This window comes from Ascaphus truei, chromosome 6 (assembly GCF_040206685.1).
Source record: "Ascaphus truei isolate aAscTru1 chromosome 6, aAscTru1.hap1, whole genome shotgun sequence".
In the NCBI taxonomy this organism is placed as follows: domain Eukaryota; kingdom Metazoa; phylum Chordata; class Amphibia; order Anura; family Ascaphidae; genus Ascaphus; species Ascaphus truei.
The window spans coordinates 26,920,161-26,948,145 of NC_134488.1; the positions used below are offsets into that span (position 1 = coordinate 26,920,161).

General features: G+C 43.2%; 1 protein-coding gene across 1 annotated transcript in view; it reads right to left on the minus strand.

Annotated features, from left to right (window-relative positions):
• Positions 1 to 258: 258 nt before the first annotated feature.
• RUNX3 (RUNX family transcription factor 3) overlaps positions 259 to 27,985 on the minus strand; it is a 99,661-nt gene continuing 71,934 nt past the window's right edge. The window contains exons 4-5 of the mRNA XM_075603730.1: positions 26,067 to 26,228; positions 259 to 4,660 (exon numbers count right to left, since the gene is read on the minus strand). Of these exons, the coding sequence (XP_075459845.1) occupies positions 4,140 to 4,660; positions 26,067 to 26,228 (683 nt within the window). The 3' untranslated portion in view covers positions 259 to 4,139. The remainder of the gene's footprint in view (positions 4,661 to 26,066; positions 26,229 to 27,985) is intronic.

Below are 27,985 nucleotides of genomic sequence, written 5' to 3' on the forward strand. Positions count from 1 at the left end.
AAAAGGTGGCACATTGTGTCCATTTGCATGTCATTTCCCAGAATACCTTGCTGCAGTGCGAGCACTGTATGTTTGGTGATAATGGTTGAAAGGCAGGGCTGCAGACCTGTCTAAGACATGTGAACATGCTCACAAGTGATATTATTTACTGGCTATATGCTAACGGTGGAGGTTTTTTGTTGCCCTTCTCACCCACTATAACTTAAATAATTTATATACACACACACACGTGCAAAAATAAGATTACACTTTCCAAAAGATTTTTCAACTTCGACCCACATATTTATTTCACTTAGTCATTGATTTCATTAAAATTCATTACATTTTTTTTTGATAATTTCATCTAATAGTTAATAAGCAATATTTACAATTTATAAAGCACAAAGGTTTTAAAAAGAAATGTCCTGACAGAAAGAAATGTTACACCAGTAGAATGTCTACATCTCAACGTATGTGGTAATCACGGGGCAGTGTTTTTACAGGAGGCTGTATTTCTAATTCACTGGGAGGCAAAGGCTTCTGTGCAGTTCAGGGCTAACACTGCTAAGCGGCTTTTGGCTTCAAAATGGAATCATCGCAAATAGGCGGTGGATGATTTTGCCACTGGGATATCTTTTTGGATCCATTTTGCAACTGAAAGCTGCTTTATACTGTTACCAGGAGGTGTTATTTAATGTATACCATTGACATACTATACCAGAGGTGACCAACTCCAGTCCTCAGAGGCCACCAACAGGTCCTTGTTTCGGCACCGGTGGCTCCGTCATAATGACCGAGCCACTGATTGAGCCACCTTGTGCTGAAGCAGGTATATCCTGAAAACCTGACCTGTTGGTGGACTTGAAGACTGGAGTTGGCCAACCCTGTACTATACAATTTTTTTAAATATATATATATATACAGCTCAACCCCGGTATAACGAGATCCGTTACAGCGCGAATCCGCTTATAACGCGATGTAAGCGTGGCTCCCATTTTTCGTATTTATGAATACTTTAAACACGGTTATTGGTATCTTAAATACTTTATTGTACAATGCGTACACTTGTGCATTATTTCTAACGCGATCCGCTTATATCGCGATGTGATTCTTTGGACCCCAAGCACTGTGTTATAAGGGGGTTGAGCTGTAATATATATATATAAATATATAGTTAGGTATGGAGATTAGCACTCACGGTTTTGTAGCAGGAGGCAGATGCTTGTCCCATAGAGAGTATGTAGACAAATGGAGACCAGGGGATCCTGATAGCCAAAAAGAGACAGCACACTGCAGGTATGGTATCAAAAAAGTGTATTCAGTAACACAAGGCCGCCAACGTTTCGGTCCTCCCAACGGGACCTTCCTCAGGGCAGTGTGCTGTCTCTTTTTGGCTATCAGGATCCCCTGGTCTCCATTTGTCTATATAAATATATATATATATAGTATTTTTTTTTTTTACAAATTGTGATATTATGAACAATAATATGTACCTTAAAGGTGCAATTCCACCCCAAATCAGTACTGAGTCAATCATGTTCCACAGATTTGAGCTTTCTTGGACCCATAAGTGAGTTATTGACGTTTTAGACCCCAAAAATGCTTTTTGATGAAAAAGTATTGAATTCCACCAGTGAGACTTTGACAATAACAAGCACCTCCCGAAATATTTCCCCCAAATTCCAATGTATACAACTTGTAATTGGAAGGATTACTCTGTACCAGGGCGGCTCTGTGGCTGCTATTTAATCTCCCAGAATCCCTTGCTTTGCACATCCTCACTTTACAGGCTTCTGCTTTCCAAGTGATGGCAGTGACATCATCAGACTAGAATTAAAGCGTCATCTGATTCTAGTGCCATGCTAGCCTATGCCAGGCAGCTGGGATTTCTCACAGGGCTTTTCTCCCTCTTGGAGAGCTTCATGGAATTGGGCCCGCGGGAGTAAAGAGGGATCCCCGTTCATAGAACGTCCTTTTATTACTTATTAGAGGGGATTGCACCTTTAATACATTGGTTGTGCTTTTACAAAGAGTATGATTGTTCCTGCATTTGGTACATTGAGACTTTTCAGCAAAAATAAGAAAATAACCCTTAACAATATTATTTAAAACATTTGAGTGCATAGATAAAAAAATCAAGGCAACCGGTAACATTTTTTTATTTAAAAAAAAAAAAAAAAGCAAAAATAGTGCAAAGCGAGTTTTTTTTGTGTTGTTTTTTGTAATCAAATAGAATTTAACAGGTTTGCTTTTACAAAGCAAACACGCAATATATTAATATATGGTTTCCATCTTTAAACTCCTTCGTGATGCTTTGTAGGCAGCTAAGGAGTTAAATATCTCCAGAGAGAGAGAGAATTCCCCCGTCAGAAAAACTAAAGGGTTTATAAAGGGAGAGGGGGTGGGGAGGGTGTGCCCAGTGTACTGACAGTCCATAATCAGCTATATTACCATAACTTTAGGACAACAACCCCTACAATGTATCAATCTTCATTTCCAATAAAATTTCCTTGGAAGAAATCAGCAAGTATGTCAACTCTGAAGACGCCCATCGACCATATGCTGAATTAGCACGGCCCCAGATTCACACATTCCTAGCGCTGAAGACGGTAACTGAAATCCACACATTAGCTTTTTGAGTGCCGGGAGTCTGGTGGCCTAAATATTTGATTACGCTTAAAAACTAGAGTAGGGTGGAACTGTCAAAATCCGTTCCCTGGAATTTCCCAGGCTTCCCCTTCAAAATCCTTTCCCCTGGGTTAAAAGCCCGTCTGCGGATTGGGTATTAAACAAACCGAGAGGATTAATCCGAATCGGACATTGGATACAATCCGGGTGGATTTTTAAAAATGCGCACTCAGAATCCTTATTGGATCCAAAATGCGCACCGCACCGCGGATTGTTACAAATCTGCATTCGCTCCCCTCTCTCCCGCTATCTTCCCTCTCTCCCCCCCTCTCCGATTTAATCTGAGTATGGGTTCATTACAATCCGACCGCGGACTATTCATCTGCCATGTGGGTTGTCAGGGATAGAAAAGAAAAGGCGGGTTGGCCTTTTTGAGACTGATCCATGGACTAAAGGGATCTCCGATCCAAGGCGGGTCCAAATCCACCCCCAAAAATCTCTATTAAAAACCATTAAAAAAAAATCATTGTGTGGAAGCAAGATATACAGTACCTTCTTCTGATAATTTAAGAAGCTACAGGAGATAGTGCAAGGGAGGTAAGGAAAGCTCTGGTTATGCATTTATTGTGCAAATAGCCTGCTTAAGATTGAATTCATTGTCACACTGACATATAAAAACAAATAAATACTCTGCAAAGAGAAATATATTCTATACTTAACTTGGTCCAATCTTTCTGTAAAATGGAACCGAACTATAAATTAAATACTCAAATCCCCGGGGCTGCCGTTGTATTTAAGACAAAGAAATAATTATAATGGCTATAATAGATCAGTAACATTTCCCTTTGTAGCTACCAGTACCAGTCTTTGAGTGCACATCGTACTCAAAATGATCCATCGTGCTGCATAAAAAAAAGGCTATAATAGCAAATTGTAATGTTCAGCTCATGAAATAGTTTATCTTACAAATCAGACCAGCTGATAGGACACTGGTTCTGAAGCAAGGACAGCTGAACAGCTATTATGCAAGAAGAAGAAGAAGAAATGCATATTACTTTGCTGTAAACAAAAGACTCATTAACATATACATGATATGCACATCTGGAGTAGCTTTCAGTTCTGTACAGTCACATTCGGGCATGTGTTCTGCAATACTCAATCCTTAGATCCTTGTTCTTGACAGGCAATTTAGGCTTCGTGTTGAGATGATAATGCTGACATGTAAAGGAGATCATTCTTTCTAAACCAAAAGAAGGCTCTGTTTTCACCATCCATCGTAGTAAATGTGTGTCAATGGATATTCTTTCTGTTTAACTCAACTGAAGTCATTCTTTAATACATTGGTTATTATGACCTTGTTAGGCTTAATTTCTTTGGTTATTATTTCACTGTACGCATAATATGTACCATTCACTAGGAATAATAGCATACATCTATCTGTGAACACTGTTGCTGCTGGAACAGTCTCCATTAAAGACTCTTCCAGCAGCAAAAGGTTCATAACTAATGACATATGGCTGTAATCAAGGCTTTCAGTAGGGTCTCCAGACAGACTCATCCATTCTACCAGTGGTGGTCATGGTTGTAGGTGAATTGCTATGGCTGCCATCAGCATCCACTCCGTCGTTTTGGTTTGCCAAGTTAGGGTTCATCAAGTTGTTCCCTGCTGCCATACTGGTGCAAGAGGAGAGCATTCTGGTTGGCGAACGCTCACCTGCTACCATGGAAAACTGATAGGAGCCCGACGACGTGCCGTAGTACAAATGGTACGGAGATGCGTTGGTCTGAAAAGGTCCGCTTTGGTTTTGAGATGATCCAGGGTACGGTGGGGGAAGGTAAGTGTGATGGAAACGAGTGGTGGTTGGCATCCCTGTCATGCTTATGCCGCCAATCCCAGTCGTTGAGGGGGAGGCAGTATAGGAGAAGGCAGAGGACATGGCGCCTGGATAATGCATACGAGGATCAGAAAATCTGGACTCGGTGAGTGAAGGGAGAGTGGAGAAGGAGCGGTCAAACTGTCGTGGGTCTGAGAAGGGGCTTAGATCCGTTGCTCCTAGAATTGAAAAGAAGAAACCTTTTTAATGCTTTGATCTCAAGAAAATCATGGTAAAGTTCACATTCAAACAACCCCAGTGCAAATCAGCATTGTTCATAATATTGGGGACCATATTTATTATGAAGAGCTACTTCGTAAGACACTTTCTATGATGGAAAACACATTCCGGCACATTAACTTCTATGGTCTGTAAAGGGACATACTTACGAAGCATTGCCAGAAGGTATCTAATGGAGTAGCATTGTTTAGTAAGTATAGCCCTAAAACTATTGTCTTTATTTATTAAAGACATATAGGGGTCTAATTTACTAAAGTCTCCTGGCTACAAAGATAGGACAAACCCAGGGCAAGAAACAGAGCCATATTCATCAAAGAAAAGGAATCCCATTGACAGTAATGGGAGTTTTCCCTTTGATAAATCAGGTGCAATTCTTTTGCACAGACTTTGCAGCCGGGATACGTTAGTAAATAACGATCTTGATATATTTAATGATGGACGTTATAATATCTATCCCACTTGGCAAGAAATCTTTCTATATACTTGGTTTACGACTAGCAGATAATATTCGGGAACCCTCCACTTAAAATAAACACACAGCCCCAAGGAGCCAGGTCATCGGTTCAACACAGAACTAAGCCAGGCGTCTTAGTAATTAGAGCTAGGTTAGTTAAGCGCTAATTAGAGCCGTCTTGATAACATGGCTTCGAACTTAGGGAAGTCTAATGAAATGCTAAATTCTGAGCATAACCAAAATATGCTTTATCCATGACTTCATATACTTAGGGAGAGATCCACGACACATTGGTATGCCGGTTCCTGTCTATGTCCCATATCTCCCAGCAGAGGGCGAGAAAGATTTCTCCTGTGGGTAATGGAACTAACATGGGTGGGGGTACAGGAGAGAAAAGGGGGTACAGGAGAGAAAAGGGTCATGTAGTACTGTTCCCCATTCTAAGTGAAAACATTTCCGAGTACTAGCACAGGCACTAGGACAGAGGACTGCCAGGGCGGCATCATATCAGAAGCTTAATAGGTATCAATGGCAAATTGAATTCAATAGTCACTGTGACACTTATTCTCTGTGACACTTATTCTCTGTGACACTTATGCATTAGCAGATATACCAACATGATAATAATATTAATCATCATTTTCCTATATATGTGCTCACATTGATGTACTTATCACTGAACATAGAATTTTTTCCCCCAGTTTAATGCACCAAAGAGTTTCCTATCCAATTTTGGAGGCACAGGGTTATAAACTGATCTGCCCAAGGTCACAAGGAGAGTGGAAACAGGCATTTGAACCATGTTTACTCAGTAGTGATCACTAAGCTGGGGACGGGGAGGGGGGCTCAACTCCAGTCCTCAAGCCCCCCAACAGGTCAGGTTTTCAGTATATCCCAACTTCAGCACAGGTGGCTCAATCTGTCCCAGCTTCAGCACAGATGGCTCAATCAGGGATATCCTGAAAATCTAACCTGTTGGGGGGAGGAGGGGGGGCTGAGGACTGGAATTGAGCCACCCCTGCACTAAGCTACACCTCCAGCCGCAAAGACACTGGCCTGAGAATACCTGTACGTGTCCATAACTATCCAGTTATGTCTCCCAGCTTCCACTAAACCTCTTCCTCCAGTGCACCTGCCCAGGCACTAACCCTGAAATATCGTCTCCTTCTCATGGTCCATTGGAGCTGCTCACTGTTGCCATAAAAGTCTCTGTCATAGGGGTGAGGCAATGCCGTATACATATCAATGCTACAGTAGCTCTCCTAATTATTAGTTTCCCAATAATATAAATCTACTTCACGTGAGATATTTCCTATATATACACTTTATTCTTGCGCTCAGTATTTTTCCCATCTGTGCAAACACAATCGATTCTACCAAAGCAATGTCATTGCACGGTTCCGCCGTGATACTTTACATGCTCCCAAATCAAATATGTATTGGCTTATGTGCTGCCTGCAAATCTATGCTGCAGGAGGGACATAGGAATCTATTTACTAAACAAACTGGGGAAAAAACGGCAAATAAAATAAATAAAACGGCACGAGATTTATCCAAGAGTAGGGATCACATTGAAGCAATGTTACATTTTCCTTTAATAAATCTGATGCTGTTTTTTTTGCACCGTTTTTGCAGCCGGAAGACTTCAGTTAATAGACCTTGTAATACTATTTTCTATTTTTCTACTTTGTTATCCATGCGATTTTTATCGATGCAAACCCTGGTTTCTGATCACTTATGTACAATCTACATTTCTGCTTTATAAGTGATGCTATATGTGGTTATTCTGGGGAATTGGGCGCTGCATATCATCCCATCTCTGCACACGTAGGTTTTTTTTTCTTTTTCTTTTCAATCGAATATTGAATCTAATTATTTGCTTTATAAGCAATGTCCTATCTATCTCCTCCGACATTCTCAGAATCAGTGTATCTCTCTCCACACAATTAGCTGCACCCTTCACAGTTCTTACCATGTACTATGTGCTCAGGTCTCATTACATACAGAAGTGATTATTCAAAATGATGGATTATGAAATGGGACAGTATAGAAAATCTTTAATGCATTTGATATTTCAACATAAGATTGATGCAGGAGGTCTTTGGGGCAGAACCCCATTCATTTCAGCTCCGGGAACCCGCTGCTTCAGGAGATACTTGCCTCCACAGGAGGTGACAGAAGCCGCGTGGCTAGCAGGGTTCATGTACAGTAATGGCCGCTTTTCAAAGCTTCTGCGACGCGCGGGCCAATAGGAAGCCGTGACGTAATCGGGCTCGGCTTCCTATTGGTCAGCATGACGCGGGAGCTTTAAACTTTGCCGAGATACCAGCACCACCTTCAGAAGTCTGTATCTCGGGAAGCGGGGGGTCCCCGGAGCTGAAATGAGTGGGGTTCAGCTCCAGAGACGCCCTACTTCAATTCTATGTAAAAAAAATACAAATACATTTTGTCTTTAAACGGCTCGCTTCAATTGCTCCTTTAAGTTCGGTTCTTGGATTTCAGTCTTTCGTTCTTACATTCAGAGTAGCTCTTCTCACGGGTAAATACTGTACAATTCCCACAAGGGGTCCTACGGTCTGATGCAGAAATAAGTCAATCTTGCTGAGGTCGCAGTGCAAATAAAAGATCCCATTTCAACACAGGAGTTTTATAATCCCTAAATATTCCCTTGTTACATTGATTTGGCTGTGTCCCTGGTGTTTAGTGGTTACTCCCTCGTGGTATTTTGGGCTCTTACTGGTCCAGTTGGAAAAGCAGAAAATGACCCCAGAATAAGTTGTCTGTTCAAAAGGTATATAGTACTGGGATACTGTTAGGGTTGCCAGGTGGCTTCTCCAAAAATACTGGAAGCAATGGTGAAAGGTGCGACTCGCTCGAGACACCTCCCCTCCTCTCAAAGCTCCATGCTGTTTCGTCCTCTACTTGGCCCCGACCCCCAGGCTCCTGACACCACCTCCTGATTGGTTGCATTACCCAGCAGCAGCCAATCAGGATGCAGGAAGCAGCCAAGCCCCCTAGCAACAGCCCTGCTCTCTCCCTGCTCGTGACAAGCTGGTCAGGTCACTATGTCCAGAGAGGTAACACCAGTATACACATACATCCAGAAAGGTAATATCTGACACATACATGTCCAGTATTAACTTTAATTTTATACTAGACAGTGTCCAAATACAGGACAGTCTGGTTCAATACTGGACACCTGGCAACCCTAGATACTGTATATACTGAGTAGTACCATAGACCAGCGGTGCGCAAAGTGGGGGGCGCGACCCCCAGGGGGGGCACGAGACTGTCTGCAGGGGCGCGCTTTCCGAAGGCATTTAAATTAAGTGCCGGGGGAGCTGCAGGGCCTCTGTAAACCAGACCTACCTTGGATCCGGTGGCTTCATAGACGCGTCACCATGGCAACGCGGCGTCATTTAGGTCACGTTGCTATGTAGAGAGGGGAACCGCCGGCAGGGGGGCACAGGGAAAAAAGTTTGCGCCCCCCTGCCGTAGACCTATGAATGTCTTTATAATTAGATGCCAGGAATTGGTTCCCACTAATGCTTTGTGAGTCTCACTGATTTGGACTCACACAGTGTGTCACTTTTTTACTTCTTAATCAATTTTAACACGGACCCCTATAGGCTTATGCCTGCCGCATTACACAGCTTTTCAGCACAGCCTGGTATAAAGAAGTACAGAGCCAGCTCACAGGCAGCTTTTTCGACCTTTTCGGTCTCATCGGTGTGAAGATGGTTTACTGGCTTCACACTTCTTTAACCCAGGCGAAAGGTGACACTGTGTGCTCATTTGCATGTCATTACCCAGAATCCCTGGCTGCAGTGGAAGCACTGTATGCTAAGAGATAATGGGAAAGCAGGTGTTGAACACCTGTCTGAGATGTGAATGTGCTCACAAGTGATATTTCACATATTTCAAACCTAAAATGGTATTAGATCTTAATCTAAGTCCTAATAATAGATAAAGAGAACCTGATCAAACAAATGACACAAAAACATGATACTTTTTCAACATTTATTTAACCACAAATGATTAAACATTCAATATCCATGTGTGAGAAAGTATGTGACCCTTTAGATTCAGTACCTGGTGGTGCTCAACTGCGCGTGTCCTGTAACTGCTGGTCAGTCCCTCACATCGGTTTTGAGGAATTTTGGCCCATTCCTCCTTACAGAACTGCTTCAACTCAGTGACATTTGAGGGCTTCCTTGTATGGACAGGTCACTTCAGGTCCTGCCACAACATTTCGATGGAGTTTAGGTCAGAACTTTGACAAAGTCATTCTAAAACGCGGGATTTCTTCTTCTGCAGGCATTCTTTTGTAAATTTGCTTGTATGTTTATGGTCATTGTCTTGCTGCATGACCAACTTTTGGTTCAGCTTCAGCTCACAGACTATTGGCCTGACATTCTCCTCTAGAATCTTCTGATACAATGTAGAATTCATGGTTCTATCAATGATGGCAAGCCGTCCAGGTCCTCAGGCATCAAAGCAGCTGAAAACCATCACACTCCCACCCCCATGCTTGATGGTTGGGATGAGGTTCTTCTGTTCGAACGCAGTTTTGGTTTTCACCAAATGTAACGTTTCTCATTGAGGCCAAACAGTTCTACCTTTAACTCGTCTCTCCAGAGAACATTGTTCCAGAAGTCTTGTGGATCATCTACAGTATGTGCTCTTTGGCGAACCTCAAACGGGCAGCAATGTTCTTTTTAGAGAGCAGTGGTTTCCACCTGGCTATCCTTCCATGAACACCGTTCTTGTTCAGTCTTTTTCTGATAGTTGAGTCCTGAACGCTCACATTAGCCAAGGCGAAAGTGGCCTGCAGGTCCTTGGATGTTACTCTGGGGTTCTTCGTGACTTCCTGAATGATTTGCCGGTTTGTTCTTGGAGAGATTTTGGTAGGACGACTGCTCCTGGGTATAGTGACTGTGGTCTTGAACTTTCTCCATTTGTCTGACAGTGGATTGGTGGAGCCCCAAATACTTAGAAATAGTTTTGTAATCCTTTCTAGACTGATGAGCATCAAGAACTGCGTTTCTGAGGCCCTCAGAGATTTCTTTTGATCGTGGCATGAGTTGTTTCCACACACCTGTATAATGAAGACCAAACTCACAAAGTTTCTGATCTTTATATTGGGTGGGGCCTCCCAAACTCACACCTGATTATTTAAACACCTGATTCTAATTATCCCATTTAATTTAGCTGATAAAATCAGGGTTTCACTTACTTTTGTACATACCCTGACTCACAATTACTCATTGTTTGTCTAATTCATACATCATTTTGTTTAAAAAGACATGGAATTGGTTAATATAATTCCTATTGGATATTTAAGAAAAGACTGGTTTTGATTCAAGAAGGTTATCATGGAAAAACTATGGAATTTCCGTAATTATCTTTGCGGTTCACAAACTTTTTCTCGCCACTGTGTATATATAGCATAAAAGCGAAATCGATCCAGCACACTTGGACTTCAATAAGTGGAGTTTATTTACACAGTGATAGACGTTTCATTCCCAACGCTGTGTAATTTGCTTTTATGCTATACATACCTTCACATCCATGATATCCTGGCAAAGTTATTATAGGAGTGCCTTACTTTCACTGATCTTTCTCTGTGTATATATATATACACCCACATATATTTTTATTTTATATATACACACCCACATATATATTATAAATATAAATCTAGTTATGCTCAAAATCCACCCGCCTTACTTTCACTGATCTTTCTCCGTATGAATATATATATATATATGAGACACACAAAAAAGAACAATAAAGCAGCGCCTAAGTGATAATAATCAAATAAAATAATACTAAAGATAAACCAACATATGATCAATATGCAAGTGCCTAATATAATAATAATAGAATATTGCTAAATAAAATCCAATTATAACATCAAACTGTGAATAGAGAAGGGAAAGAAATAAAAACCAGTCCTTTCAAAATGTCCATTAAATGGTGCAATGGTAATGTTGATATGGGGGTCTCCGGTAGCTCTCAAAAGGGATAAACCACATCCATTGGAATCTACAGAAAAGAGGAGAGAGCGCACGCCCCATAGTATAAAACCGTATATATATAATGATGGGAAAGGAGGGAGGGGGAAGAAAATGACTCACAAGGGTACAAGAATGAAAAGCGTTTTGTGAAATATCACCACCAGCCGGTATCTGCAGTGGGATCAATAGTCCACCAGTCTCATAGAGATGAAGGGGCAGTGATCCGTCAGGATTTCCAGGCTGCCTCCGATATTCACAGCAAACGTCTCAGGATTCCAGAGAATGTCTCCTGTGCTGGATGGCCGCTTTACTGTTGCGCGCTCGAACCGGCCTGCTTCTGCGCATGCGTAATGACATAATGTCCGTGCGTGATGTCGTTATGTGTATTAGACATTATTTACCTAATTAGATACTATTTACCCAATTTTAATATGTTTTTACTCACTTGACTGATCTTGTAAATGTGTGTGTTATATATATATGAATTTATTTATAGTTTTCAACTTAGTCATTTGATCACTACAAATTGTTTATTATTAGCCTTTTTGTTTTCTCTTCATAGTTCTGTTTATCATTAGTGCGGTATGTATTAGTTTATTGAGTGTGCACCTATAGCTTACTCACAATCAGCTGGATTTAGGGGTTGCTAGGATACCATTAGGGTATATATACATATCCCAGCATCCCTTCCTCATCACCCTTTGAAAAAGTCGCCCGTATGCGACGAAACGCGTCAGGGAGCGTCGTCACGCATCACGCATCACGCATGGACATTACGTCATTACGCATGCGCAGAAGCAGGCCGGTTCGAGCGCACAAAAGTAAAGCGGCCATCCAGCACAGGAGACATTTTCTGGAATCCTGAGACGTTTGCTGTGAATATCGGAGGCAGCCTGGAAATCCTGACGGATCACTGCCCCTTCATCTCTATGAGACTGATGGACTTTTGATCCCACTGCAGATACCGGCTGGTGGTGATATTTCACAAAACGCTTTTAATTCTTGTACCCTTGTGAGTCATTTTCTTCCCCCTCCCTCCTTTCCCATCATTAAATATACGGTTTTATACTATGGGGCGTGCGCTCTCTCCTCTCTCTTTTCTATATATATATATCAAATGGAAATATTCCTGTATGCTCATTTGCATGTCTTAGACAGGTCTGCAACCCCGCCTTTCACCATTATCACCCAGCACACAGCACTTCCACTGCAGCAAGGGATTCTGGGAAATGACATGCAAATGAGCATACAGTAATATATACACATACATATATATTATAAATACATATCTAGTTAAACACAAAATCGACCCACCTTACTTTCTCTGCATATACACACACACACACACACACACACACACACACACACACACACACACACACACACACACACACACACACACACACACACACACACACACACACACACACACACACACACACACTCTCCCCCCACCTTACTTTCACCTCTCACTCACTCTCACTCACTCTCACGATATATATATTGAAGTAGAGGTATCTGTACCGTGTTAGCCGAATTTAATAATCAAAAATAAATACTCTATACCGTTCTGTGGCTAACGAAATGCTTTTATTTGTGCGAGCTTTCGAGATACACTGATCTCTTCTTCCGGCGAAAGTTACAAATTCCAAAGAAGAGATCAGTGTATCTCGAAAGCTCGCACAAATAAAAGCATTTCGTTAGCCACAGAACGGTATAGAGTATTTGTTTTTGAGATATATATATAGTAATACCCAGAATCCACCCCCCAGTTTTCGGGACCTGGACTCGCCCACGGATACATTCTATAGCCCGGCACCCGGATCCCAGTGCTCCAGCTCCTCCTTTGCCAATCAAAATAGTTCAAGGAAATGTTTATTTTCTTCTCAAAATCACACCAGCTGCTGCCCTAACTGAATAAGCCCATTTAGCCATAAGAATTTAGCCATTGTGAGACAGAACCAAGTGCCAAAGCACTTCCAATCTGAGCCGCAGTATCAAGGGAAATGTCAATGTTTGGGGTTGGAGATTGGGAACGTGTGGTGTGTACATTAGGCAGGAGCCACGCGGAGGTCAGCGCCCTGATTAGCAGCGCCCGCGTCCCGGGAGTAGGATCTGGCTCCCTAAGGAGTAAGGTCGATCCTGGCGTTTTAATTGTGCCACTGCCATTCAGACTGCTGCCTCCGTCCGTACAAGGCGTGTAGTTATCTTCCAGTTCAAACAACCAGGCTTTATTTTCATACCAGCCATGGAAACACTAGAAGCCTTTTCTAAGGCAGATGTACGGGAGATAATAAACCTGAGCGATGTAGTATTTATATACATGTTAATGCATGTTAATAGGAGCAAAGGAAAGGAGAGGTTCAGCAGAGGGGCCGCCAGTTAGTAACCCTTTGCACGTAACGTCTGTCTGCGTTGGGAGCACTCTTGGCTTTTTTGAAGCATGAAGAATTACTATAGGTCCCAGCCCTGTGTCTGTAATTAGGCTCGTGTACACTCCTGTACACTGCGAATCATACAGTGTTTGTGATATTGAGTTTGTTCTCATATAGCGCTGGTAATGTGCAGCACATGGTACAGGTAATTAAACGGGTATGGAGTTTGTGTCCCAAACAGCTTATATTATTCATCTGACTATCTATCAATCTGAATCTATCTATCTATCCATCCATCACCCATCTGACTATCTGTTATCAATCTATCAATATGTATCTATCTATCAATCTGTATGTATCTATCAATCTGTATCTATCAATCTATATCTATCTATCAATCTGTATCCAACCATCATCTATCTATCAATTCATCCATCACCCATCTGACTATCTGTTATCTATCTATCTATCTATCTATCTATCTATCTATCTATCTATCTATCTATCTATCTATCTATCTATCTATCTCTTACCCATCTGTCTATCTTATCTATCTACAAAGCTAGTCTAAAAACACAGCACCAGATTGATAAAGAGAGGACTCAGATTGAAAGCGATGAGATTTCCCCCTTTGATAAATCTGCTGCCGATTCTTGCACTGGTTTTGCCTGAGTTTTTCAGCAAAAGAAATGTAATATATAGACCCTTCTGTGTTCGTTTCGACTGATTTAACATCTCGCGCTTTAGCATCTCGCGATTTGGAAAGCGGTATAAAGAGGATTTCGGTGGAATTAGGGACCCATATTGATTACAATTGCATTTTTCATCATTGACAGATCTGGTGCTGCTATTTTTGCCCCAGTTTTGCCACTGATCAGAGGAACGGGGAAAAATAATTCCCAAATAACTAAATGTATCCAAGTCTCGTTTATCAGATTTATCACATGAAACAAAAAAAAAACACATTGCTTTTAATGGGGGTTTCTCTTTCTTGACAAATCTGCTGTTGTTTTTTTCCCCACCACCTTTGATAGAATAGAGTTATAGGGAGCGGTTATATGGAGAGATAGGAGGAGTTATAGGGAGAGGTTATATGGAGAGATAGGAGGAGTTATAGGGAGCGGTTATATGGAGAGATAGGAGGAGTTATAGGGAGAGGTTATATGGAGAGATAGGAGGAGTTATAGGGAGAGGTTATATGGAGAGATAGGAGGAGTTATAGGGAGAGATAGGAGGAGTTATAGGGAGAGGTTATAGGGAGAGATAGGAGGAGTTATAGGGAGAGGTTATATGGAGAGATAGGAGGAGTTATAGGGAGCGGTTATATGGAGAGATAGGAGGAGTTATAGGGAGAGATAGGAGGAGTTATAGGGAGAGGTTATAGGGAGAGATAGGAGGAGTTATAGGGAGAGGTTATATGGAGAGATAGGAGGAGTTATAGGGAGCGGTTATATGGAGAGATAGGAGGAGTTATAGGGAGAGGTTATATGGAGAGATAGGAGGAGTTATAGGGAGCGGTTATATGGAGAGATAGGAGGAGTTATAGGGAGAGGTTATATGGAGAGATAGGAGGAGTTATAGGGAGCGGTTATATGGAGAGATAGGAGGAGTTATAGGGAGAGGTTATATGGAGAGATAGGAGGAGTTATAGGGAGAGGTTATATGGAGAAATAGAAGGAGTTATAGGGAGAGGTTATATGGAGAGATAGGAGGAGTTATAGGGAGCGGTTATATGGAGAGATAGGAGGAGTTATAGGGAGCGGTTATATGGAGAGATAGGAGGAGTTATAGGGAGAGGTTATATGGAGAGATAGGAGGAGTTATAGGGAGTGGTTATATGGAGAGATAGGAGGAGTTATAGGGAGCGGTTATATGGAGAGATAGGAGGAGTTATAGGGAGCGGTTATATGGAGAGATAGGGGGAGTTGGAGTTATAGGGAGCGGTTATATGGAGAGATAGGAGGAGTTATAGGGAGCGGTTATATGGAGAGATAGGAGGAGTTATAGGGAGCGGTTATATGGAGAGATAGGAGGAGTTATAGGGAGCGGTTATATGGAGAGATAGGGGGAGTTGGAGTTATAGGGAGAGAGGAGGAGTTATAGGGAGCGGTTATATGGAGAGATAGGAGTTATAGGGAGTGGTTATACTGGGAGATAGGAGGAGTTATAGGGAGCGGTTATATGGAGAGATAGGAGGAGTTATGGGGAGAGGTTATATGGAGAGATAGGAGGAGTTATAGGGAGAGGTTATATGGAGAGATAGGAGGAGTTATAGGGAGCGGTTATATGGAGAGATAGGGGGAGTTGGAGTTATAGGGAGAGAGGAGGAGTTATAGGGAGCGGTTATATGGAGAGATAGCAAGGATAGGGAGAGGTTATATGACAAAAGACTATGTGCTGCCCTCTTAGGAGCTGAAGGGCCACAGTTGCAGTCCTTGATGTGTACCATGTTGCCCACCGCTGCAGTAACATGCCATCTCACATCAACACGGTAACATATTTATTGCGAGCTGCAAGAACTTTACGAGAGCAGTAGTGATAGGCACATTTTTCACAGGCCTAAGAAAACGTGGCGGAACTCGCCACCTGAAACAAGTAAACAATAGTGAATTATGAACAATTTGGGCCATTTCGCTTCCGCTTTTGGCTCCAAAAGTTCTAGTGAAATATTTGCGGGTTTTGTGAACTTTTTCGACAGCGTTGTCAGTCCCCCGAAGCAACAGAGGGGTTAAATATTGTAATCATCTGAAACGCTAGAACATTGTTATTGCAACACAGTGTTTATTTTATTTTGTGCAGTGCCCACTCAAGTCCCCAGAGGAAAGGAGATATTTCAGAAGAGAACTTGGCTCCTAACCAAAGGTTTTGTGTGTTGTTTTGGCCCCAGAATGCTTTGCTCAATAACAGAGCGGATGGAATTCATAAAAAACATTGCACTGCCGGGGCGGGGGCGCCAATGCATTGCGAAACCAAAGAGGTTAACGGGGCCATTTACAGCTGCAGACCTCTAACGCCAGCATCTGCTGATCTTTAACCCTCTGAATGCACCAGGACGCAGTCACTACATCGTGGGGCATGGCACTCCGGGAGCCGCATGACGCGGTGACGTCATCAGGCTCAAAGCGGCTGTTTTTTCCCGGGTTCGATCGCGTCCTCCGTTCCCATGGAGCACAGGACGCCATCTGCCCAGCGAGGAGACGGAGGAGGATCCTTCCTCTTCCGTTTCCTCCAAAATGGCCGCCGCGGTCACGGCACCGCTACTGAAAACCCAGGCCGGCTGGGTTGTTTGCGGGGCTCGGTGCAGTGACATGTGCAGGGCCTCGGCGCTTACCTTCTCTGGAGGCGTGTGGCGGCTGGCGGCATCTCCTCCCGGCATCTCGTCTCTTCCCGGCATCTCCCCCCTGCATGGTCCTGTCATTAGGGCTCCGCGATGTGAAATGGCGCCGCGCTGCCATGACGACAGGACACCACGTGACGTGCCTGCGCAACACAGCGTTACGGCAACGTGGCGTAACGCGGTTTCCCGTTGTCACGGCAATGTGATACCACCTGGTGCCGTTGTGTCCCGTTGGCATGGAAACTAGGCACCAATTGACATGGCGGGCGCTATAATGACAGGACCATACAGGGGGAGATGCCGCAAGGACAAGGTAAGAGAGTTACAGAGGCCGGCACGCTCCCCCGGCCACCCGTTTAATTGTTGTGGGAGAGAGTGCGGGGTCTCTGTAACAACGGGGCACCGCCATCATGCTGGCCCTGCTGAAAGCGATCACATGGCGGCACCGCGCCAGAGGGACCATGGCACTCAGGCACCACGACCCCTCCCAAATTCAAACGGTTAGAGGAGCAGTTCCTCCCATTCATTTTTTTTAACCCCCTTTTTTTTTTACCGGATGGAAATCGGGGGTCCCCTGAGTCAAACACCCACTATGTTCAGCTTCGGGGACCTCTCGGTACCCGAGGTGCCAGTGAAGTTACTGGGTTTAACTCTCTCTCAGGGGAATTACAATGACGCCCAAATTTCGGCTGCCGCATCGTCGGTCGCGGCTGCTTCCTATTGGACGGCCATTTAAATCTCCATTCAAAACCAGGAGGGAATACCAGTAACTACACCAGTAACTACACCAGTAACTTCACCAGTAGGTATCACGGGAACCAGTGGGGTCTCCGGAGCTGAAAATGGAGCGGTTCAGTTCTGGAGGACACGCGGTTCCAATCCTGAAAAGAACAATGGAGGTTAGCCACTGCACAAAGTCACTATCACACACTGGGACACATATAGACACACTGATACACATATAGACACACTGATACCCATATAGACACACCGATACACATATAGACACACCGATACACATATAGACACACCGATACACATATAGACACATCGATACACATATAGACACACTGGTACACATATAGACACACTGATACACATATAGACACACTGGTACACATATAGACACACTGGTACACACATAGACACACTGATACACATATAGACACACTGGTACACATATAGACACACTGGTACACATATAGACACACTGGTCCACATATAGACACACTGGTCCACATATAGACACACTGGTCCACATATAGACACACTGGTACACATATAGACACTGATACACATATAGACACACTAACTCACACTAACTCATTGATACACTAACTCACACTAACTCACTGATACACATATAGACACACTAACTCACACTAACTCACTGATACACATATAGACACACTAACTCACACTGATACACGTATAGACACACAAACTCACACGGATACACATATAGACACACTAACTCACACTGATACATATAGACACACTAATTCACACTGATACACATATAGACACACTAACTCACACTGACACATACAGACACACTAACTCACACTGATACAGATGTAGACACACTAACTCACACTGATACACACACAAACCCACTGTGCTTCTGTGAGTCTCACTGATTTGGAGACAGTCTCATGGCATTTTGGTATCAGTGTCTCCTAGACTGCAATGGAGACCCACTGATAAAAATCAGAACTTTTCTATTAAAGTACCATTGAGTGGTCTGGAACCCCCCAAACAGCACTAATCTGGGCCTTTGAGGGTTGACGCCTCCGAGTATATATAGTATACAAATACCATCTCACCAGCTACAAAAAAACCTTTAACTTTTGGCCACCCGTTAACACTCAGGACGCTGGAAACTTCCCACTCCGGCTCAGAGAAACCCGTAATAAAATAACTGTGTACATTGCATCTCACACAGTTAGGATTCTTGCGGGAAAGGGGAATGCCTGTGTTTGCTACCACATGTCAGACGCAATCACTGCACAGAGGCAGAACGCTGTTCAGGCCGCCTGTCCTCTGACAGCTTCAAATGTTTCCACCAAACTCAGCATGAAAATACTGCAGTGCAGGCTCCTTCACAATGTGTGCTGGGATAAGCAGCCCCACGTAGCAATACAACATCCATTTACACAACTTAGCAATGTAATCAGCCTCCATAGAATGATTCAAACCCCCTCCTCCCCCCCTCCTCACCCCCTTTTATTAACCCCCAATTCGGGGGTTAACGGTTCCCGACATTCTTACAAGGGAAGTTGCTGGGTTTTAATTTTCCTCCAGGGGAAATAAAAATGGCTGCCAAATCTCAGGCCAATAGGAAGCCGTCACATCATCATCAGCGGCTTTCTATTGGAAGACTGTTTAAATCCCTCTTACCATACCAGGAAGTAATACCGGTAACTGCACTGGTATGTCACAGTTCAGCTCAGGGGGAACCTACAGGTTCCAATCCTGTAAATAAAGGGGGGGTTAACAAAGGCAGATTGCTACTTTGAAGCCATTTTTTTAAAAATTATTATAAGTGTATTGTGAAAAATGTATATGTTTTTATTTTCTTCTTCTAGTTTATTCCGGAGGCAAAAGGACAGCTGTGGCTAATGATGGCAGCGTAATTAGTTGCACTAAAACAAAATAAGAAAAAAACATCTGGATTGACAATGTTTCTATACAAACAGTCTTATCACAAAAGAGATTAGCTAAAGATTGTAAAAACACTCCAAATTATGTGATTACTGCGCATTAAAAGTAAAAATAAATACATATACAGTATATATATATTTTTTTATATAGTGTTTATCACCTATATTTAACTCAATGGGTCTGCCAATTTTAGGACAAATGTAAATTAAGAACATTATCTCACATGTTAAATGGGTTAGATGGGGCTGACTGACGCCTTTTCAAAATAGTAGCATTTTTTACCTAATTTTGTCAACTTCCAACATTCCCGTGGTAAGCACAAACGTTGCAGGGTTTTACCATCTTTACCTAATGTTTTGGCGATGACCTCAACACTAGCGGAACAATGTTGTTTTTTTTTTGTTTGTTTTGTCCAACGTTTGTATAGTAATTATGCAGCCATCATTATCCTAAACAGATAAACTGACGTAGCCGATAGGCTTAACTTCAGCTGACCCAGAGAAAAGGGAAACATAATCATTTCTAACAGTTACTTTAGAGAAATCTTTATTAGGCAGCCGATTACACTGATGAGGTTAAGATAACATTTTTTTTTTACCTGTCTCTCCAAGCAACGCATTTTGAAGAAAAAAAATTATTATTTTTTTTGCTTTTAAATAGGATTGAGGCAGGGGGTCTGCAGAGCTGAAGCCCATTAATTTCAGTTCCAGGGACCCCCGGCTTCCCGTGATATTTACCTCCGTAGGGAGTGCCGGTAGCTGCTCCGGCTGAGCTAGCTGGGGTTCTTGTATATATGTATATAGTGTGTGTGTGTGTGTGTGTTTATATATATATATATATATATATCACTGTCAGATTACACAGTGTTGTACAAACCATTTTGCAGGCATTATAAGTCACTGTAACAAAGAACTTTGCAATCGGGTTTTGGTACCTGGGAAAGTGAGAAAAAGTGACCCTCCCAATGTCACAAGCCGGGCTAATGCTCGGATTTGATTTCCCCCACATTAAAGGCTGGTGTTTTTAACACTAAGATACTCTTCAGCCTGTGTACAATGTAGATATGAGCACCCCATTATGGAGACTCAGTCTGAACCCGCTGGAGTGTAGGACGATGATGTAGAAATGAAAAAAGGAGGTGGTTTTTTTTTTGGGTAGGTTGGAACATTTTCTGCTTGTGTTTGCATCAAATATCAGCAGGAATTTCCGAAACTCGATGCAGACGATGCAGATTATTAAACAGGAAAAGTTTATTCCATCTCAGACTTTTCTTCTTGAAGCTACAGCATTCAAAGGTAGAAGCGGGTAAACTTTTCACCTCCATTTGCAAACGTTGCGAAAAATCAAACTTGTGAAAAGTTCACTTAGTAAAAGTCCCACCGCCTGAACTACGAGAGAGAAACTCAGCAAGGAAGAGCCTTGTTTAGAAGAGTAACTATTGATTTATACACCTCTCAAAATACTCATCTATATATGATGTGGGAAAAAAACTGGTGAAGTCAAAACACATCTGGGAAATGAGCACATTTGCATACATAAATGACAGCCAATAGGAATCCCACTTGTGAGCACATTCACACGCAACCCTGCTTTTCCCCATTATCTCCCAGCATACAGTGCTTCCACTGCAGCAGGGGATTCTGGGTAATGACATGCACTCACAGTGACCCACTCTTTGCTTCTTGTCCATAATTAAAATAGCTTATATCCCAGGTACCTCAGTTATGTTGACATGTATCTCTCCACATCTTTCAGGGTAGATTCATCTGTGCAGCACTTTGATTGATTTTTTTTTTAATTTTTCTTCTACGTTGTCAATTTTGTAACTTTTTTTAGTTAAAAAGTTCTTGCAAACGTTTTGCTAATTTTGACCTTTTTTTTTTAAACGTTTGCACGACACAGGCAAACCCGAATTTGGCCAGGTGCGCACATCTCTACCAAAAGGTAGAAAAGCAATGCACAGTGACACCTCATTTGATACATAATGTTATATAATGATATTGTGCTATGTAATAAATTGCTCCGGGCTGCAAATGTTTGATGCACTGAGACAGACGTAAAATGTAAATAACACTCTGTTTCTATTTTATTCCAAAACGAACTTTATAAATAGCCCCTCGGTATCTATATGTGTGGGTGTAGAAGTGAAGATATCTAAATATCAAGGCCATTTTGGAGCAAAATCAGGGTATTTTCACCGAGCACTTATGTACTGTATCATAGAATTTTGCATACACATTCCCGCATATGTCCCAGTTTGCACCTTGGGGAGAGTCAGTAGGAGGAGTTGGGGGGTGTTACACGGTGCACAGGTTATAATGAGATGCATCACATTCTGCTTCTCTGCCCCAGTTTGCACCTTAGGGAGAGTCAGCAGGAGGAGTTGGGGGGAGTTACATGGCGCACAGGTTATAATGAGATGTATCACATTCTGCGTCTCTGTCCCAGTTTGCACCTTGGGGAGAGTCAGCAGGAGGAGTTGGGAGGAGTTACATGGTGCACAGATTATAATGAGATGTATCACATTCTGCGTCTCTGTCCCAGCTTGCACCTTGGGGAGAGTCAGTAGGAGGAGTTGGGGGGGAGTTACATGGTGCACAGATTATAATGAGATGTATCACATTCTGCGTCTCTGCCCCAGCTTGCACCTTGGGGAGAGTCAGTAGGAGGAGTTGGGGGGGAGTGACATGGTGCACAGATTATAATGAGATGTATCACATTCTGCGTCTCTGCCCCAGCTTGCACCTTGAGAGTCAGTAGGAGGAGTTGGGGAGGAGTTACATGGTGCACAGATTATAATGAGATGTATCACATTCTGTGTCTCTGCCCCAGCTTGCACCTTGGGGAGAGTCAGTAGGAGGAGTTGGGGGGGAGTTACATGGTGCACAGATTATAATGAGATGTATCACATTCTGCGTCTCTGCCCCAGCTTGCACCTTGGGGAGAGTCAGTAGGAGGAGTTGTGGGGAGTTACATGGTGCACAGATTATAATGAGATGTAGCACAGTCTGCGTCTATGCCCCAGCTTGCACCTTGGGGAGAGTCAGTAGGAGGAGTTGGGGAGAAGTTATATGGCGCACAGATTATAATGATATGTATCATATTCTGTTTCTCTTTTATTTGCCCCAAAAATCCTCCATAACTGAAGAGGCGTACGTCTAACATTCTGCATCAGATGTAAGAAACTATTCTCATATATACCCAACTCTGCTCCAAAACACAGAGCAGTGCGTCTAAACTCACGTTTCTCTACGTTCATACATATACCCCATTATGTTCAATCATGTACAGTACATATGTTCTATGTAGAGGTTTCATAATAAAGATGGTATTTCTCTTTCATGCTGAAAGGGGTCCGTGAATATATTTTGAAATAATACTATTGATTTTAACGTTGGAATATATATAATTTAATAACCTTCTAAAATAATTCAACTAAAAAATACAGCAAAAAATGACTGCCTATTACCAACTTTTTCTCTGCCAGCTAGTAATATCAAGAGTTGCCACTGAAGAAAGGTTTAAAAACCTCTGCCCTGTAGAACTCGTTGTAATGTCTCCATGGAGCAATCTGTTGCTAGATGTTAGTACCTGAACTGCCTGGGATCTTGTCCCTGTTAATTTGCAGCCGGGCTGATTTCCCTACCACTGATCAGAGAAGGCTTTAGGAAATTCAATGACTGCCCAGATCTCTAAGCCGAGCACCAGTGGAAAGGAAACTGTAATCTATATGTTGTGATGTGTGTGCTGATGGGAAACTGGGTCACTAATTAAGCTTTGAGCGTAGGAAGTACTCACATCTCGGAATAATATTGTAAGAAAATTCCATTGGACAATTATAGTGCTTTGGAAGGTAGAGCAGTTTGGGACTTGGGGTATCAAGGGGTCACAGGGGACGAAGATTCTAGGGTCCCATTATAGGACCATAAAGAAGAATATAGTTATAATAGGGCTTGCACTCACTCATGCAGACACAGGAACAGATGTGCCTTCTCTTGTGCATATTGTACATACATGTATACGCACATACATGCATGCGCTTATGCATATATACATTTACACATACAGTACCTATACTATTAAATGCAGAGGGAACTGACTCAGATGCACAGGCACACATACACTGACTCGGATACACACACATACAGTACATACACTGATACACACAGAACCAACTGACTCCGATACATACGCATACACTAATACACACAGGACGCTGACTCAGATATACACACATACATACACTGATACACACAGACTGACTCAGATACACACACACACACACATTGATACACACATGAGGCTGACTCAGATACACACACACATACATTCATACACACAGACTGAATCAGACACACACACACACATACACACTGATACACACAGGATGCGGACTCAGCTACATACACATACACTGATACACACAGACTGACTCAGATAGATACACACAGAGACTGACTGACTCAGATACACACATACACACGCATACACTGATACACACAGGAGACTGACTCAGATACACACACATACACTGATACACACAGACTGACTCAGATACACACACATACACTGATACACACAGGAGGCTGACTCATATACACACATACATACATACATACATACATACATACACACAGAGTGACTCAGATACACACAGGAGGCTGACTCAGATACACACACATACACTGATACACACAGACTGACTCAGATACACACACATACACTGATACTCACAGGAGGCTGACTCAGATACACACAAATACATACATACATACACACAGACTGACTCAGATACACACACATATACTGATACACACAGGAGGCTGACTAAGATACACACATACACTGATACAAACAGGAGGCTGACTCAGATACACACACATACACTGATACACACAGACAAACTCAGATACACACAAACATACACCGATACACACAGGAGGCTGACTAAGATATACACACATACACTGATACACACAGGAGGCTGACTCAGATACACACACATACACAGATACACACAGACTGACGCATATACACACACATACACTGATACACACAGAGTGACTCAGATACACACAGGCGGCTGACTAATATACACACACCTATACTGATACACACAGGAGGCTGACTAAGATACACACACATACACAGATACACACATGAGGCTGACTCAGATACACACACATACACTGATACACACAGACTGACTCTCCTTGCAGTCACACACACACATACACACTGACATACTACCCAAGATTTCAAGTGTCTCCTGTTTTTTTTCACAAGTGAAGGGTCAAATGACCATTCCTTGCGATCTCAACATACCAGTCACCCCCACATTACGCTCTCTCCTAGTACAAGATTGAGTAACTGGTAAACAGCATACTGTATACCTCACACATTGCAGAGCAAACACACGCATTCACGTGCTGGGTCTTTAATAGCTTTGGCTTTCTGACAAAACTCCGCCGTGCTGTCTAATTTTGGGCCAAAAAGCTCTGCCCCGGGGGTGTTTCACACGGAGATGAAAAGGTATTGTTTCTCATCCCGGCCATGACTAACCGCTTCGCTGCCAGAGGTCTGAAGCAGGGGGTCTCTGTAGCTCAACTGCGTTCATTCTAGCTCAGGGACCCCTTGCTTCCCGAGATGCTTATCTCCATAGGGGGTGCCAGTATCTCTGCACAGTTTAAATGTCCCACATCACACGGGCTAATAGGAAGCCACAAGGGATGACATCACGGCTTCCTATTGGCCCGCAGGACTCGGGACATTTAACGTCGCCATTTCCATAACCCCACCAAGCCCGGTCTGGGCTGCTACCGGCACCCCCTTCCGAGGTAAAGGAGCAGGTGATCCCCCTGCTTCAAACCCATTAAAAGTGCCTCTTTAAGCAGCCCGTAATGTTCTTTTGGTACATATTGCTTTTCCCGTCAAATTTTAAACCATTTGGGTGCTATAGACCTTCTGGCTTCCGGGTCATGTGATGACTAGAGTAGTGGTCACATGACCGAGGCCGGCACCTGACGTCAGGAATGGAAGAATGAGATCCTCCTTCACCCCTGATCTCAACTCCCTAGCAACGCGCAAAACACCAGATGACATTGCCCAACATCATGGGCACATGAAGAGTTAACCCTTGTCCCATTAGTTGGTTATTACAAATGGGGCAATTGTCTGCTTCTAAACAGTAATGGTGTGGTTATTTGGTCCGGTTTGACATCACTACACAATGCAGGATCAGTATCCCAAAGAATAAAATGGCTGTATATACAGATGTAGCTGCCGTTATTGCACCAAATAGGCGTACTCCAGCGGGTACAGCGGCCCCTTTTCATGGGCGGCTTACTCAAAGCAATGGCAGCTTGCAGCGGGATATACGCAACGCGCCAGCCGGAGTAATACGGTCTGCTAAAATCTGTAACATTGGCTCATGTATTGAAAGCCATACCCTTAACCACTACACTGCACCGTCCCACCGACACATTCGCCCCTTACCTTGTATTTGGGTCTGGGCCTGAGAGCTGAAGTGGTTCGGGTTCCCCAGTGCCCCTCGTGGGTTTGGGTTGGACTGCACCCTAATACTTTGGCGCAGGCGTTCCAGATCACTGAACCGGTCAGGAAACTTTGCCGCTTGCTCCTCTAGCTTCTGCCGGTGCCCTGAAACATCCAGAGGACCAAAGGTTGATATGGACATTCACCACGTGGACATCAACGGTTTCCATTGGAAACACCTACAGCGCTTGTTGTCAAATAGGGTTATTTACACAAAGTCTCCCGGCTTTAAACGTGTGCAAAAAAAACAGCACCCGCTTTATCAAAGTGCAAATTGCTTTTAATGGGATTCCATTTTCTTAGATAAATCATGTGCTGTTTTTGCTCGGGTTGTACGATTGAAATTGACCGAAGATAAGACCCTCTACGCCCGCCTTGTCTGCCCATTTTGCTAGCTGCTGTGAAGACTCACACAACATTTGCTCCATGGCCTTTTTTAGCATCGAATTCCCTTACTTGTATTAGCCTCTGACATCTATACTGAGAGCCTATTCCATGTATCCACCACCCCTTCTGTGCAGAAATACTTCCTCACATCCCCCTGAGTCTCCCATGTACCTTCAGAGCATGGCCTCTCATTCTAGTGTTCGTCTAGTTTGGCACCAGCATGTTCCACAGAGCGGGACAACGTGAGACGGAGGACTTTGTATAACAAAAATTGGGACTTATAAGTTAAGACGAACTGGGGACAACAAGCGGGTCCATGTTCCAAAGAGCTTGCAATCTAAAATGGGTAAGGAGGAGAGACAGAAGAAATAGTGTGTGTGTGTGTGTGTGTGTGTGTGTGTGTGTGTGTGTGTGTGTGTGTGTGTGTGTGTGTGTGTGTGTGTGTGTGTGTGTGGTAACGGGGGTAGATGGGGAGTTACTCAGCAAGGATTTAGCTATCAACTTCAGCCCCCTGAGTATGCGATTCTACGATGAACGTAAAAGAGAGAAGAAAGGAGGGTGTTGGATACATATCCTGGAAAAAGCGTGTTTGTTCTGTCTCCTGTTCAGTTCGTCCTGTTTTCTATCTGTTACCTTAGCAACCCCCTTGTATCTACCCCTCAGGCTTTGGGCCATTCCTTTCTCCCTGTCACTTGGTACAGTCTAAACCAGGGGTGAGCACACTTTTCTGTTGGCGCCACCCTGTCTACTCTCCCCCTCCCTACTCGTGCCCCACCCCTTACCTGCTCTCTGGCATGGGCGGCGTCATATGAAGTCATGACGTCGGGTTTCCATAGCAATGCTTTGCCATTTGTCCCCGCGGCGTGATTTGACGCCGTGTTGCCATGACGACTCGTCGCCGGAGAACAGGTAAGAGAGAGTTACAGAGGCCTCATGCGTTCCCACCGGCATTTCATTTAAATGTTGTGGGGAAGAGCGTTGGGCCTCTGTAAGCGCCTCCCCTCCCGAAAATCTCCCGCCCCCCAGTTTGCGCACCCATAAACTGTTTCCTTCTAGCACTGTGTTTTTAGTTCTTTCTTTTTAGAGATTGTTACCTCGGCTACGGTTCTCCCAACAGCTCTCCCTGTGAGAGAGCTTTGTTCCTTACATATTCCTTATTTTTTTGCATCCCCAAATGTTTTCCCATTGTTCAAATGGTATCATAGTTACATAGTACATGTTACATAGTACATAGTTACATAGTTACATAGAAGATGAGGTTCAAAAAAGACGTACGTCTATCAAGTTCAACCTATGCTAAATTTAGACAAGCATAAAGTATCATCAGCATAGAGGTGGCAGTGAGAACCGAATGGCTGTATTCTTTTTCCAAGGTAAAAGATATAAATGGGGAAGAGAAGATGTTCCAGAACATAGCCCTGGGGTATACCAACTGTGAGTGGGAGTGAAGAGAAGGACGAACCACTAAAGGAGAC